Source organism: Oncorhynchus nerka, linkage group LG27, assembly GCF_034236695.1.
Source record: "Oncorhynchus nerka isolate Pitt River linkage group LG27, Oner_Uvic_2.0, whole genome shotgun sequence".
Classification (NCBI taxonomy): Eukaryota; Metazoa; Chordata; class Actinopteri; order Salmoniformes; family Salmonidae; genus Oncorhynchus; species Oncorhynchus nerka.
The window spans coordinates 92,771,913-92,789,439 of NC_088422.1; the positions used below are offsets into that span (position 1 = coordinate 92,771,913).

At 47.0% G+C, this 17,527-nt stretch overlaps 1 protein-coding gene across 1 annotated transcript in view; it reads right to left on the reverse strand.

The window, feature by feature from the left end:
• LOC115124005 (A disintegrin and metalloproteinase with thrombospondin motifs 7) overlaps positions 1-17,527 on the reverse strand; it is a 185,129-nt gene that overhangs the window by 37,812 nt on the left and 129,790 nt on the right. The window contains 6 exon segments of the mRNA XM_065011186.1: positions 9,982-10,128; positions 10,676-10,849; positions 14,462-14,614; positions 15,115-15,290; positions 15,293-15,379; positions 15,382-17,296. Of these exon segments, the coding sequence (XP_064867258.1) occupies positions 9,982-10,128; positions 10,676-10,849; positions 14,462-14,614; positions 15,115-15,290; positions 15,293-15,379; positions 15,382-17,296 (2,652 nt within the window).

Genomic DNA, 17,527 nt, shown 5'->3' on the forward strand with positions numbered 1-17,527 from the left:
CCTCCCCCCCTCCTCCCTCTCTGCAGATGACTTCGTCAACCATTTTGAAAAGAAGGTCGACGACATCCGATCCTCGTTGCTAAGTCAAACGACACCGCTGGTTCTGCTCACACTGCCCTACCCTGTGCTCTGACCTCTTTCTCCCTCTCTCTCCAGATGAAATCTCGCGTCTTGTGACGGCCGGCCGCCCAACAACCTGCCCGCTTGACCCTATCCCCTCCTCTCTTCTCCAGACCATTTCCGGAGACCTTCTCCCTTACCTCACCTCGCTCATCAACTCATCCCTGACCGCTGGCTACGTCCCTTCCGTCTTCAAGAGAGCGAGAGTTGCACCCTTCTGAAAAAACCTACACTGATCCCTCCGATGTCAACAACTACAGACCAGTATCCCTTCTTTCTTTTCTCTCCAAAACTCTTGAACGTGCCGTCCTTGGCCAGCTCTCCCGCTATCTCTCTCAGAATGACCTTCTTGATCCAAATCAGTCAGGTTTCAAGACTAGTCATTCAACTGAGACTGCTCTTCTCTGTATCACGGAGGCGCTCCGCACTGCTAAAGCTAACTCTCTCTCCTCTGCTCTCATCCTTCTAGACCTATCGGCTGCCTTCGATACTGTGAACCATCAGATCCTCCTCTCCACCCTCTCCGAGTTGGGCATCTCCGGCGCGGCCCACGCTTGGATTGCGTCCTACCTGACAGGTCGCTCCTACCAGGTGGCGTGGCGAGAATCCATCTCCACACCACGTGCTCTCACCACTGGTGTCCCCCAGGGCTCTGTTCTAGGCCCTCTCCTATTCTCGCTATACACCAAGTCACTTGGCTCTGTCATAACCTCACATGGTCTCTCCTATCATTGCTATGCAGACGACACACAATTAATCTTCTCCTTTCCCCCTTCTGATGACCAGGTGGCGAATCGCATCTCTGCATGTCTGGCAGACATATCAGTGTGGATGACGGATCACCACCTCAAGCTGAACCTCGGCAAGACGGAGCTGCTCTTCCTCCCGGGGAAGGACTGCCCGTTCCATGATCTCGCCATCACGGTTGACAACTCCATTGTGTCCTCCTCCCAGAGCGCTAAGAACCTTGGCGTGATCCTGGACAACACCCTGTCGTTCTCAACTAACATCAAGGCGGTGGCCCGTTCCTGTAGGTTCATGCTCTACAACATCCGTAGAGTATGACCCTGCCTCACACAGGAAGCGGCGCAGGTCCTAATCCAGGCACTTGTCATCTCCCGTCTGGATTACTGCAACTCGCTGTTGGCTGGGCTCCCTGCCTGTGCCATTAAACCCCTACAACTCACCCAGAACGCCGCAGCCCGTCTGGTGTTAAACCTTCCCAAGTTCTCTCACGTCACCCCGCTCCTCCGCTCTCTCCACTGGCTTCCAGTTGAAGCCCGCATCCGCTACAAGACCATGGTGCTTGCCTACGGAGCTGTGAGGGGAACGGCACCTCAGTACCTCCAGGCTCTGATCAGGCCCTACACCCAAACAAGGGCACTGCGTTCATCCACCTCTGGCCTGCTCGCCTCCCTACCACTGAGGAAGTACAGTTCCCGCTCAGCCCAGTCAAAACTGTTCGCTGCTCTGGCCCCCCAATGGTGGAACAAACTCCCTCACGACGCCAGGACAGCGGAGACAATCACCACCTTCCGGAGACACCTGAAACCCCACCTCTTTAAGGAATACCTAGGATAGGATAAAGTAATCCCTCTCACCACCCCCTTAAAAGATTTAGATGCACTACTGTTCCACTGGATGTCATAAGGTGAATGCACCAATTTGTAAGTCGCTCTGGATAAGAGTGTCTGCTAAATGACTTAAATGTCAAATGTAAATGTAATAAGACATAGAACAGAATCTAAACACTAACACATTAGATTCTTCTGTAATATACTGTAGACAGGCAGACTTAAAGAAACACCACATCTTCACGACAGGACAAGTAACCTGCAGAATAGCTTCATGTGTCTAGGGCTGTTACGTTGACCGTGTCACCGCCACACCAGCAGACACAAGTCATGAAGGCAGTCAAATTCCACGTGACCGTTTAGTCATGGTAATTAGGCTTCTCCAAGCTCTGATGCTGCTGCTGGTCATTAGTAGCCTACCAAACTTACTAACTGCCTGGTACTCAGCACTCTATTGTCCCTCTAATCACTCTGACATCAATGCAAATGGTATGGAAAACCTAATCCAACACTTGATGAGAGCCCATGAGCTCATGTTGCTCAACATTTCTATAGGCTATGCAACTGTGTGAGAAAACAGAGTTATGGCCTCTATTAAAAAAAAGCAGGATCCCATCAGCTTTCTATAGACTAGGTCTACTAAATGTATTTCTCAACTGTCCTCATATTAAGCACACTGCTTCTCTTTACAACAGAAGTATAGCCTACCTGTCTGGCATGACAACGAACCATGGGAAAAGCACACTGCTTCTCTTTACAACAGGAGTATAGCCACTGCTGACAACGAACCACGGGAAAAGCACACTCTCTTTACAACAGGAGTATAGCCTACCTGTCTGGCATGACAACGAACCACGGGAAAAGCACACTGCTTCTCTTTACAACAGGAGTATAGCCTACCTGTCTGGCATGACAACCATGGGAAAAGCACACTGCTTCTCTTTACAACAGGGTATAGCCTACCTGCTTCTCTTTACATGACAACCTGTCTGGCATGAACCACCATGGGAAAAGCACACTGCTTCTCTTTACAACAGGAGTATAGCCTACCTGTCTGGCATGACAACAACATGGGAAAAGCACACTGCTTCTCTTTACAACAGGAGTATAGCCTACCTGGCATCTGGCATGACAACAGGAAGTATAGCCTACCTGTCTGGCATGACAACGAACCATGGGAAAAGCACACTGCTTCTCTTTACAACAACATGACAACGAACCACGGAAAAGCACACTGCTTCTCTTTACAACAGTATAGCCTACCTGTCTGGCATGACAACGAACCATGGGAAAAGCACACTGCTTCTCTTTACAACAGGAGTATAGCCTACCTGTCTGGCATGACAACGAACCACGGGAAAAGCACACTGCTTCTCTTTACAACAGGAGTATATCCTACCTGTCTTACACTGCTTCTCTTTACAACAGGAGTATAGCCTACCTGTCTGGCATGACAACGGGAAAAGCACACTGCTTCTCTTTACAACAGGAAAGCCTAGCATGACAACGAACCACGGGAAAAGCACACTGCTTCTCTTTACAACAGGAGTATAGCCTACCTGTCTGGCATGACAACGAACCATGGGAAAAGCACACTGCTTCTCTTTACAACAGGAGTATAGCCTACCTGTCTGGCATGACAACGAACCATGGGAAAAGCACACTGCTTCTCTTTAGTATATCCTACCTGTCTGGCATGACAACGAACCATGGGAAAAGCACACTGCTTCTCTTTACAACAGGAGTATAGCCTACCTGTCTGGCATGACAACGAACCATGGGAAAAGCACACTGCTTCTCTTTACAACAGGAGTATAGCCTACCTGTCTGGCATGACAACGAACCATGGGAAAAGCACACTGACAACAGAGAACCACCTGTCTGGGAAAAGCACACTGCTTCTCTTTACAACAGGAGTATAGCCTACCTGTCTGGCATGACAACGAACCATGGGAAAAGCACACTGCTTCTCTTTACAACAGGAGTATAGCCTACCTGTCTGGCATGACAACGAACCACGGGAAAAGCATCTTCCATTGGCTATTTAAGTGCATAGATGACATGTATTTTTCCCGCTGCCCCTGTTTCCAGACAGGTGCATGATAATGGTTCATTCTAAATCAAAACAAAATGTCACACATACATTATTCAGCATATGTAAAGACAAGATTAAATCAAAAATAGTCTGATGGGTGACAACATTAGCCGATCACTTGTAACATATTATAATTACTTGTGAATGATGCCCATTGTTTGTTGTTGCGACTTTTCATATCATAGTGCCACACCTCATGTAGCCTAGCCCATAGGCCTATATGTTTTGATAAGATTTGTATCACAACTAAAGTGTCCAATAACTTTTTTAAATGAAGCACATTAAATCACCTTCATAATGGGTGTAGAGCCTAACTAGCATACATATGCAATGCGGGAGTTTCACGTTTGGAGAAAATAATTTTCACCATAAAAATGCACCTTTTTAAATAAAAGCATTACATGCATAATCACATTTGCGGTCACTTCTTATGATGATGGTGTTTTCCTGTTAATGGAACAGTCACGCTTATAACCTATTGCTGTGTGCACATTGCTGTGCTTATAATGTGAAGAAATAGCCTAATAGTTCATCAACATTTGAAGCTAAACGTTCTGATCTGTTGCGTTAGCCTCATTGTGTAAAAAGAGGGTTTTGGATGCTAGTGATTGTATTAATTTGGGATCTCTTGCATCCCACAACTGTCTCAGACTATGTTTGGAATATTTATTTCTCGCACAGAATAGGTCAACTTTTGTACTTGATGTGGGATAGTAGATTGACATAGGCTAGTGCTTTTGATGTTCGTTAGGCCTACTGATCTTGTTGGGTGATGAAAATGAAATGTGGACAGTTCTTCCAATATCTGCGTGACGTGACAGAGAGCTATGTGAGTGAGAGGTGCTTCAGAGCACGTAGGGAGAAGGGAATTATAATTATTATATTCAGCTCAAGGGCACAACGGCCACAAAAGGCAAGGATTTTTTAAAGAGGCATTACGGCCACATAAAGGGGATGGCGCTGGGAAATTCCAGACATTATAAAGTGCTTGTCAAACTGTGAATGAGAGACTGATGAAGTGTGTACAGCCTGCGCAAAAAAAACAAAGCAGAGCTCGTGCTTTTTAATGCAATTTTTTTTACAAATAATTGTAGAGTCGCATGATGCAGCCTTACAATGTATAAAAAAATCAAAACATACAGTCCAACGTTTGTAGAACAAAGTTACATTAATAACTTTAAATGAAGCATCTAGAAGTACCTGTTTCTTTGTTGACCGCTCAACACAGAATAGTATTCTTCATACTATAAAGTAATATAAAGTAGAATAAAATAATGTCATTCTAACCAAATCCTGTCTGCTAAATGAACTAGTGTAGCCCACAGCCATATGACATAGCCGGATCAGGACCTAACATAAGGACAACTCAGAGTCTGCTATTCTGTTCTTCTTCACATCATGTTTCTTTAGACCTGTCTGGAATAAATCATGGATTTATTGAGAAGGTGTAGGCTATATTACATGGATTTATTGAGAAGGTGTCGGCTATATTACATGGATTTATTGAGAAGGTGTCGGCTATATTACATGGATTTATTGAGAAGGTGTCGGCTATATTACATGGATTTATTGAGAAGGTGTCGGCTATATTACATGGATTTATTGAGAAGGTGTAGGCTATATTACATGGATTTATTGAGAAGGTGTCGGCTATATTACATGGATTTATTGAGAAGGTGTAGGCTATATTACATGGATTTATTGAGAAGGTGTCGGCTATATTACATGGATTTATTGAGAAGGTGTCAGCTATATTACATGGATTTATTGAGAAGGTGTCAGCTATATTACATGGATTTATTAGACTTTTTTAAATGTAGATGTTCCAAAGGTCTGCATTAGTGGCGTGTAAGCTGTGTGTGGAAGCTAGAAAATGCTAAATGTGTTAATGTTAATTAACGGTCAATTACCGTGAGACCGGCAGTTATTTGCTTGACAATCACCAGCTGACAAAACTCTGTGACCGCTACAGCCCTATATGTGACCGCTACAGCCCTATATGTGACCGCTACAGCCCTATATGTGACCGCTGCAGCCCTATATGTGACCGCTGCAGCCCTATATGTGACCGCTGCAGCCCTATATGTGACCGCTGCAGCCCTATATGTGACCGCTGCAGCCCTATATGTGACCGCTGCAGCCCTATATGTGACCGCTGCAGCCCTATATGTGACCGCTGCAGCCCTATATGTGACCGCTGCAGCCCTATATGTGACCGCTGCAGCCCTATATGTGACCGCTGCAGCCCTATATGTGACCGCTGCAGCCCTATATGTGACCGCTGCAGCCCTATATGTGACCGCTGCAGCCCTATATGTGACCGCTGCAGCCCTATATGTGACCGCTGCAGCCCTATATGTGACCGCTGCAGCCCTATATGTGACCGCTGCAGCCCTATATGTGACCGCTGCAGCCCTATATGTGACCGCTACAGCCCTATATGTGACCGCTGCAGCCCTATATGTGACCGCTACAGCCCTATATGTGACCGCTGCAGCCCTATATGTGATGCAGCCCTGTGATGTGACCGCTGCAGCCCTATATGTGCTGCAGCCCTATATGTGACCGCTGCAGCCCTATATGTGACCGCTACAGCCCTATATGTGACCGCTGCAGCCCTATATGTGACCGCTGCAGCCCTATATGTGACCGCTGCAGCCCTATATGTGACCGCTGCAGCCCTATATGTGACCGCTGCAGCCCTATATGTGACCGCTGCAGCCCTATATGTGACCGCTGCAGCCCATGTGACCCAGCCCTATATGTGACCGCTGCAGCCCTATATGTGACCGCTGCAGCCCTATATGTGACCGCTGCAGCCCTATATGTGACCGCTGCAGCCCTATATGTGACCGCTGCAGCCCTATATGTGACCGCTACAGCCCTATATGTGACCGCTACAGCCCTATATGTGACCGCTACAGCCCTATATGTGACCGCTACAGCCCTATATGTGACCTACAGCCCTATATGTGACCGCTGCAGCCCTATATGTGACCGCTGCAGCCCTATATGTGACCGCTACAGCCCTATATGTGACCGCTACAGCCCTATATGTGACCGCTGCAGCCCTATATGTGACCGCTGCAGCCCTATATGTGACCGCTACAGCCCTATATGTGACCGCTAGCAGCCCTATATGTGACCGCTACAGCCCTATATGTGACCGCTACAGCCCTATATCATGGTGACCGCTGCAGCCCTATATGTGACCGCTCACAGCCCTATATGTGACCGCTGCAGCCCTATATGTGACCGCTGCAGCCCTATATGTGACCGCTACAGCCCTATATGTGACCGCTACAGCCCTATATGTGACCGCTGCAGCCCTATATGTGACCGCTACAGCCCTATATGTGACCGCTACAGCCCTATATGTGACCGCTACAGCCCTATATGTGACCGCTACAGCCCTATATGTGACCGCTACAGCCCTATATGTGACCGCTACAGCCCTATATGTGACCGCTGCAGCCCTATATGTGACCGCTACAGCCCTATATGTGACCGCTGCAGCCCTATATGTGACCGCTACAGCCCTATATGTGACCGCTACAGCCCTATATGTGACCGCTACAGCCCTATATGTGACCGCTACAGCCCTATATGTGACCGCTACACTATAGCCCTATATGTGACCGCTACAGCCCTATATGTGACCGCTACAGCCCTATATGTGACCGCTACAGCCCTATATGTGAGCCCTATATGTGACCGCTAATCAGCCCTATATGTGACCGCTACAGCCCTATATGTGACCGCTACAGCCCTATATGTGACCGCTTACAGCCCTATATGTGACCGCTACAGCCCTATATGTGACCGCTACAGCCCTATATGTGACCGCTACAGCCCTATATGTGACCGCTACAGCCCTATATGTGACCGCTACAGCCCTATATGTGACCGCTACAGCCCTATATGTGACCGCTACAGCCCTATATGTGACCGCTTACAGCCCTATATGTGACTACCTGCTGCAATACTGTACTGGTGTTGTGTGTGTCCCTTAAGAGATAAAGACATGGAGTACAATCCTCCAAAAAGGTTCAATAATGATCCAGTCCTATGGCAGTGACAAGACAAGGTGTTTTCCACAGAAGAACTGGCAAACACCGTTTTAATCACAGTTCACCAAGAACATTGATTGACAACAGGCAGTGATTGATCCGGTCGGTAATGAGCAGTAACTACGACATCAGTCCATTTATAGAGTGTTCTTGATCACAGTAATTAGATTAGATGCACAGCGTCTGCCACAAACCTAGGCTACCCACGTCAATAGCTTCCTTGCTTCCTATAGTGTACCACACCAGCCTGGCTCAGCCTGCCTCTCCCTCCTCTTAAGGCCATTACCACCGAGCAAATCAAAGCACATCAGCTACACAGCAGCAGGCCTGATGGCTGCATCTCCCCCACATTCTAATCATGGTGAAAGTCATTCCTCATCAAGCCCCTGAGGTGGGCACGTGCCTGGCACACACAAACACACAGATCCATAGGGAGCATGGCTCTGTGTGTGTGCTCGTGTTAAGCTAGGTCAGACACTAGCTTGAGGGAGGCAATACAAAGGCTTAGTGGAGGACTTGGTGAGTGTGCATTTTCTCTTCCTCTCTCCCTCCTAGTAAAGGGTGTCTTGCAGTTTTGACGTGGTTTGGGATTAAAGCAGTACTTGTTGCGATCAACGACTGGTTTGGCTGCAACTTCTGAGGGAGGATGGAAGGAGTGATGGAGGGGGTTGTGGGCTCTGGATGAGTCATGTAATTGCTGGCTGAACAGTATGAGGTCTGAAACATGTTGGGGTGCTCACCTTCTGCAGCTTGAAGTCAATAATCATTTTTGTAGCTTTCTAGTTCAGACTCAGAAATTGCTTTGTATTGCGGGTTTTAACAAAACCACAGTCATTCTATTCTTTGCTGAAGAGAAGTCTTTGTAGAGTTCTCATGAGGTAATATGAGTTTCTGTGTTATTCAAAGCAAAGCTTCAGCTCCATTTTCATTCAGTTACAATTTGCATGTGTTTGTGAATTTCCCACCTAGGGGTTCCCTTCTATTCTACTCTCCCAACTAGGAGTTCCATTCTATTCTACTCTCCCAACTAGGAGTTCCCTTCTATTCTACTCTCCCAACTAGGAGTTCCATTCTATTCTACTCTCCCAACTAGGAGTTCCATTCTATTCTACTCTCCCACCTAGGAGTTCCATTCTATTCTACTCTCCCACCTAGGAGTTCCATTCTATTCTACTCTCCCACCTAGGAGTTCCATTCTATTCTACTCTCCCACCTAGGAGTTCCATTCTATTCTACTCTCCCACCTAGGAGTTCCATTCTATTCTACTCTCCCACCTAGAAGTTCCATTGTATTCTACTCTCCCAACTAGGAGTTCCATTCTATTCTACTCTCCCACCTAGGAGTTCCATTCTATTCTACTCTCCCACCTAGGAGTTCCATTCTATTCTACTCTCCCACCCAGGAGTTCCATTCTATTGTACTCTCCCACCTAGGAGTTCCATTCTATTCTACTCTCCCACCTAGGAGTTCCATTCCATTCTACTCTCCCACCTAGGAGTTCCATTATATTCTACTCTCCCACCTAGGAGTTCCATTCTATTCTACTCTCCCACCTAGGAGTTCCATTCTATTCTACTCTCCCACCTAGGAGTTCCATTCTATTCTACTCTCCCACCTAGGAGTTCCATTCTATTCTACTCTCCCACCTAGGAGTTCCATTCTATTCTACTCTCCCACCTAGGAGTTCCATTCTATTCTACTCTCCCACCTAGGAGTTCCATTCTATTCTACTGTCCCCCCTAGGAGTTCCATTCTATTCTACTGTCCCCCCTAGGAGTTCCATTCTATTCTCCCACCTAGGAGTTCCATTCTATTCTACTCTCCCACCTAGGAGTTCCTATAGCTTTGTTTACAATCCCAAATGTTTTCAATCCTGAATTTTTTCAATCCTGTATTGTGATTCACACATTAAAGTCTAAGACAGAACATCTACTACCGCAGAGCGTAAACAATCACGTAGTATGGTTCTGTGGTTGTCTGTGATTATTTCTCTGTGTGGGTGCATGTGAGTAGGTACACAACACAATGCAACATTAGTGTAAACGAAGGCACAATGGAACATCCTTCACATACACCCAACACCTGTAGGCTGTGTTTGTGTGCACAGTATGCTTCTCTTACCTGTCCCCAGGAGCCAGTGACCCATTGGGTACAGGGTTGGCTGTTACAGGCCTGGATGTTGCTGGGCAGATGGTCCTCGTCACAGCGATCCTCTTCTGGACAGGTAACCAGACGCTGCTGCTCCCCTCCCCCACACACCTCAGAGCACTGGGAAACACACACACACACACACACACACACACACACACACACACACACACACACACACACACACACACACACACACACACACACACACACACACACACACACACACACACACACACACACACACACACTTTTAAGGATAACCATGACTGTGCATAGTGCTTTTCAGACAGTCTCAAAGCACTTAACATTGCATGAGGGTAACTATGTAGGTAACTCCTTATTACACATAAACTATCACAGTGATAACCCCTTATTACAAATCAACTATCACAGTGATAACCCCTTATTACAAATCAGCTATCACAGTGATAACCCCTTATTACACATCAACTATCACAGTAAATATTACTCCGTATTACACATCAGCTAGCACAGTGATAACCCCTTATTACACATCAACTATCACAGTGATGATAACGTCTTACTACAAATGAACTGTCACAGAAGATAATCACAACTATCACAGTGAGAGGTTAGGCATAACTATGGGCAGTAAGGAGAGAGGTGAGGAGAGAAGGAGATGGGAGGAAAGGATGTAACTAACCTGTCCCCAGGAAGAAGAGTACCAGTCCAGGCAGGGCTGGGGTAGGCAGGGTATGCGTGCTACCGGCCGGGTAGACACGGTCTGACAGTGGAAGGGCCGCAAAGGCCTCTGGTCCCTGGTGTCAAAGCACTGGATCTCACGCAGGGTCACCCCACCACCACAGTTCTTGGAACACTGGGGCGAAAGAGGGTGAGAGGGACGGAGCTTAAACAATCCTGTTATCGTGATAAAAAGTTGCTTGATACTATACTGACTGATGTATTATTAATGCATTAATATTCCATTATCCCATCATTGTTATTGCAATACAACATTCCATTATCGCCCCATCCATGAGTTATCGCGATACCATTCCATTATTGTCCCATGCCTGAGTCATGATACAACATTCCTTTATCATCCCTGAGTCATGATACAATATTCCATTATCATCCCTGGGTCATGATACAACATTCCATTATCATCCCTGTGTCATGATGCAAGATTCCATTATCATCCCTGGGTCATGATACAACATTCCATTATCATCCCTGGGTCATGATACAACATTCAATTATCATCCCTGTGTCATGATGCAAGATTCCAATATCGTCCCTTCCCTTATTGTTATTGTAGTTATTGCTACACCATTATCATCCCTTCCCTGAGTTATTGCTACACCATTCCATTATCGTCCCTTCCCTGAGTTATTGCTACACCATTCCATTATCGTCCCTTCCCAGAGTTATTGCTACACCATTCCATTATCGTCCCTTCCCTGAGTTATTGCTACACCATTCCATTATCATCCCTTCCCAGAGTTATTGCTACACCATTCCATTATCGTCCCTTCCCTGAGTTATTGCTACACCATTCCATTATCATCCCTTCCCTGAGTTATTGCTACACCATTCCATTATCGTCCCTTCCCAGAGTTATTGCTACACCATTCCATTATCATCCCTTCCCAGAGTTATTGCTACACCATTCCATTATCGTCCCTTCCCAGAGTTATTGCTACACCATTCCATTATCATCCCTTCCCTGAGTTATTGCTACACCATTCCATTATCATCCCTTCCCAGAGTTATTGCTACACCATTCCATTATCGTCCCATCCCAGAGTTATTGCTACACCATTCCATTATCGTCCCTTCCCTGAGTTATTGCTACACCATTCCATTATCATCCCTTCCCAGAGTTATTGCTACACCATTCCATTATCGTCCCTTCCCAGAGTTATTGCTACACCATTCCATTATCGTCCCTTCCCAGAGTTATTGCTACACCATTCCATTATCGTCCCTTCCCTGAGTTATTGCTACACCATTCCATTATCGTCCCTTCCCTGAGTTATTGCTACACCATTCCATTATCGTCCCATCCCAGAGTTATTGCTACATCATTCCATTATCATCCCTTCCCTGAGTTATTGCTACACCATTCCATTATCGTCCCATCCCAGAGTTATTGCTACACCATTCCATTATCGTCCCTTCCCTGAGTTATTGCTACACCATTCCATTATCGTCCCTTCCCAGAGTTATTGCTACACCATTCCATTATCATCCCATCCCAGAGTTATTGCTACACCATTCCATTATCGTCCCTTCCTGAGTTATTGCTACACCATTCCATTATGTCCCTGAGTTATTGCTACACCATTCCCTTCCCTGAGTTATTGCTACACCATTCCATTATCGTCCCATCCCAGAGTTATTGCTACACCATTCCATTATCGTCCCTTCCCTGAGTTATTGCTACACCATTCCATTATCATCCCTTCCCAGAGTTATTGCTACACCATTCCATTATCGGCCCATCCCAGAGTTATTGCTACAACATTCCATTATCGTCCCAAACATGAGCTCATGATCTGTCCATCGACTTCCCCATTATCGTCCCTTCGGATCCTCATTCCTTGTTCAGAGGGCCCCATCCCAGAGGACGGCCCTTCCCTGAGGTCTTCTAGTCATCATCAATCAACTTTTCATTTTCCATGTGTTTTGTCTTGTTTTTCCTCACACCTGGTTTCAATTCCCTCAAACACTTATTGTGTATTTAACCCTCTGTTCCCCCCATGTCTTTGTGTGGGATTGTTTATTTGTAAGTACACCTTTATCACGTGTTGATTATATCCCTTGAGTTTTTGCTACATTCCAATATCCCTTGTTATTTTTATTGTCAGTTGAGTTTTGCTATTAAATTCCCTTCCAGAGGCTACACCATTATTATCATCCCTTCCCAAGTTCTGCTCATTCTGCATCTGACTTCCCTGCCACCGTATCTTCCCTTCCCAGAGTTCCATTCCCAGCACACCATTCCATTACAGATACAACATTATTGAACCATCCCTGAGTTATCGATACAACATTCCCTTATCATCCCTGAGTTATCGCTACAACATTCCCTTATCATCCCTGAGTTAGCGCTACAACATTCCCTTATCATCCCTGAGTTATCGCTACAACATTCCCTTATAGTCCCTGAGTTATCGCTACAACATTCCCTTATCGTCCTTGAGTTATCGCTACAACATTCCCCTATAGTCCCTGAGTTATCGCTACAACATTCCCTTATAGTCCCCGAGTTATCGATACAACATTCCCTTATCATCCCTGAGTTAGCGCTACAACATTCCCTTATCATCCCTGGGTTATCGCAACAACATTCCCTTATAGTCCCTGAGTTATCGCTACAACATTCCCTTATAGTCCTTGAGTTATCGCTACAACATTCCCTTATCGTCCCTGAGTTATCAATACAACATTCCCCTATAGTCCCTGAGTTATCGCTACAACATTCACTTATCATCCCTGGGTTATCGCTACAACATTCCCTTATAGTCCCTGAGTTATCGCTACAACATTCCCCTATAGTCCCTGAGTTATCGCTACAACATTCCCCTATAGTCCCTGAGTTATCGCTACAACATTCCCTTATCATCCCTGAGTTATCGCTACAACATTCCCCTATAGTCCCTGAGTTATCGCTACAACATTCCCTTATCATCCCTGAGTTATCGCTACAACATTCCCTTATCGTCCTTGAGTTATCGCTACAACATTCCCTTATCATCCCTGAGTTATCGCTACAACATTCACTTATCATCCCTGGGTTATCGCTACAACATTCCCTTATAGTCCCTGAGTTATCGCTACAACATTCCCTTATAGTCCCTGAGTTATCGCTACAACATTCCCTTATCGTCCTTGAGTTATCGCTACAACATTCCATTATCATCCCTGAGTTATCGCTACAACATTCCCTTATCATCCCTGAGTTATTGCTACAACATTCCCTTATCATCCCTGAGTTATTGCTACAACATTCCATTATCATCCCTGAGTTATCGCTACAACATTCCCTTATCATCCCTGAGCTATCGCTACAACATTCCCTTATCATCCCTGGGTTATCGCTACAACATTCCCTTATCAGCCCTGAGTTATCACTACAACATTCCCTTATCATCAAATCAAAACACATTTATTTATATAGCCCTTCGTACATCAGCTGATATCTCAAAGTGCTGTACAGAAACCCAGCCTAAAACCCCAAACAGCAAGCAATGCAGGTGTAGAAGCACGGGTTATCGATACAACATTCCCTTATCATCCCTGAGTTATTGCTACAAGATTCCTTTATCATCCCTGAGCTATCGCTACAACATTCCCTTATCATCCCCGAGCTATTGCTACAATATTCCATTATCGTCCCTGAGTTATCGCTACAACATTCCCTTATCATCCCTGAGTTATCGCTACAACATTCCATTATCGTCCACTCCCTGGTGTGGGGCCTCACCTTGGTCCAGTTCCCTATCCTCCAGGAGGAGCAGGGTCGGAGGTAGCAGCGCCGGGCCGGCACAGGCCTCTTGGTCAGGTCACAGTCAGACTCCAGTCCTGTGCTGCAGACCACCAGCCTCCAGATGGCCCCCAGACCACAGCTAGTAGAACACTGCAACACAAGGGGAGGCAGTGAGGAGTGAACCAGGCATCATTCAATGTCTTGTAATACACTGAGTTGCAGCCCATTCAGATACATAGAGATTAGTCACGGAGGACAAAATACTTCCTCATTTAAAAACCCAACACAATGGAATTACGAGACTGTTCTGTGTTTCTGTACAGAGTGAATGTGGTTGACTTTGAGAGAGAGTGCAAGTCACATTTGATTTCACTGTTAAAACACAGACAGAAAGTGGCATTCACTGTGTCATGACCTGTCGGGCTGATATATTTCCCTGCTGGCAATCTGAAAAGGTCAGAGAGCAGCCACTCACCATGATAGGAGAGTTGGGTTGTTTATGTAGGAACCTAAGGCCAGGGTGACAGTATGTCAGCATATTAAAGGGATGGGGACATTAATAGTGGCACACTGCTGGGCATTGTTCCTCCTACACACTACATTTACACCAGGGAGAATGTGTGGAATGCATAGAGAGTGTTGCAACTCACTGCGCTCCAGTTGCCGGCTCTCCAGAAGGAAGCTGTGGCGTTTGGAGTGGAAGCTGGGTTTGGCACTGGGGTTGGCTCTGGTGTCCACGAGAGTGTTGTGGGAGAATGGGTTGGCAGAGTGAGCATGGCTGGCTCAGGGGAATGGGTGGGGGGCACGGCTGGCTCAGGGGAATGGGTGGGGGCACGGCTGGCTCAGGGGACTGGGTGGGGGGCACGGCTGGCTCAGGGGAATGGGTGGGGGGCACGGCTGGCTCAGGGGAATGGGTGGGGGCACGGCTGGCTCAGGGGACTGGGTGGGGGCACGGCTGGCTCAGGGGACTGGGTGGGGGCACGGCTGGCTCAGGGGACTGGGTGGGGGCACGGCTGGCTCATAGGACTGGGTGGGGGGCATGGGTTTCGTGCCATCCTGGGGAGTGGTTGTGGTGACATCCACTGGGGGTTGGTATGTGAGGGAAGGGTCCATGCCCCTGGATCTCAGCATGGGGGGGATGAGGATCTCATTGTAGTCAATCTCTGACCACCCGTATGGGGAGGGGACTGGAGGGCCCGCATTGGCCCCTTTAGATGGAGTTGGCCCAGTCGTGGAGGACTGTGCTGAAATGTCTGTCTCTAACTGGGCTGTGGCTGGCTTTGTCTCTGCTAACATTGACGGAGGTGGAGACTGAGGGTCTCCTTCCAGATGAGTAGGAGGAGGAGAGTCACTTCCAGTTGTTGATGTGCTGTGTTTGATGTTCTCCTGGTTTCCTGAGAGTGAATGGGAAAGAGGTAGGGGAGGAGAGGGTGGAAGATGTGGCTCCTGAGGCACAGGACGTGAGGTCACGGTGAAGTCACTGTCGGTGACCCCTAAATTGACTTCGCTATCAGCTTTGGGCTCAATTTCAAAGTCCTGCTGATCAAAGTCTGGTTCACCAGGGAAAAAGCCATTGTAATCCCCAGTGGAGTCTGGGGCTGGTGGCTCGTATGGAAGAGAGGTGGTTGCCTCCCATTGGGACAGGGTTGTGGTGAAAAAGCTGTCCTCGTATGTTTCAAACTCAAACACAGGTCCTGGGGAAGGTGGATCCAGGGGTGGAAGCGGGCTCTCCTTTTTATCTTGGTAGCCAGGGGATTGTAGTCCAATTGCAGTCTCCTGGTGGGAATTGTAGTCCAAAACACCCACTTCTTTGACCTCTTCTACCATTGTTGTGGGTACGGTGCCATCTTCATAGTCATGGCTGACAGGGGCAGTGGTGGTACATTCAATGGTTGTACCAACATTGCTGTCTTTCACATCAAAATGGACATGAATGTCAGTGTTTTCATCATCATTTTTTTCACTCTGGGGCCCATGTGTGTTCTCAGTGGTTCCCATGCTAGTGGGCACTGGGCTGGCTGCTGTGCTGAGGTAATGAGGCCAACCAAAATTACTGTTTGTTTCTTTCCAGCTTTGTGATAACCTGGTCTCTAAAACTGGTGCTGAGGGTGTGGTGGAAACAGGTAGAAAATAGTCCTCTGAAAGGAGTAAATCCTCCTCCTCTCGCTCTACTTCATTGGGTTTCTCCGTCTGTAGTCTTCCATCAATCTCTGCATGGTCCAGGTTAGGGTCTTGTGGTTCCTCAACTTCCCTAATGAAAGGAGTCGTCTTAAAAGTGGTAGAAATGGGTGAGGTAGTAGTTGTGGGAGGATCTGTTGTAGTTTCTCTGTAAACATGTTCTTCTGCACTAGAACTTGGTTTAGGCTCCTGTTGTGGATCTGGTCCAAGATCATCCACCAAGTCTTTACCGTTGTTCCCCAAGCCAAAGTCGTAGGAAATGTCCTCGTGGAATTTGATGAAGTTGTAGTCGTAGTAAAAATCGTCCACAGGTACATTGTTTTTGGCTGAGTTGTCAGTAGTCTTGTCAATGTGATTCGGGTGGGGGATGATGTTATTCAGATTGTTAGGGGCCCTTGGCTGAGCCCTAGTCGTACTGTGTTTGTGCAGGGGGTTGGAGTCAGGGATGGAGTTGATTTCGTTGATTTCCTTGCTTGACGAACCACTGCCAGACCAGTCGTTGCTGCCACCGAAGACGTCGATGATCTGAGGACAGTCCTGGAGGTAGCATGGAGTAAGGGAACTGGGATTCTTTCGGGGGTCACAGTCCACCCCTGTGTTTCTGGAACAGACAACCTTTCGGCTCCGCACACCCCCGCCACACGTCAGCGAGCACTATGGGAGAAGCAGAGGAGGGTCAGATTAGGACAGACTGGTAACTGATCGATAACACAGCTTTATATTTACACCCACTAAACACCAGTTAGAGTGACAACTTTATAAACAACATGGTACTGTACACACCTATTCTTCAGGACCTGTACACACCTACTCTTCAGGACCTGTAAACACCTACTCTTCAGGACCTGTAAACACCTACTCTTCAGGACCTGTCCACCTCCTCTC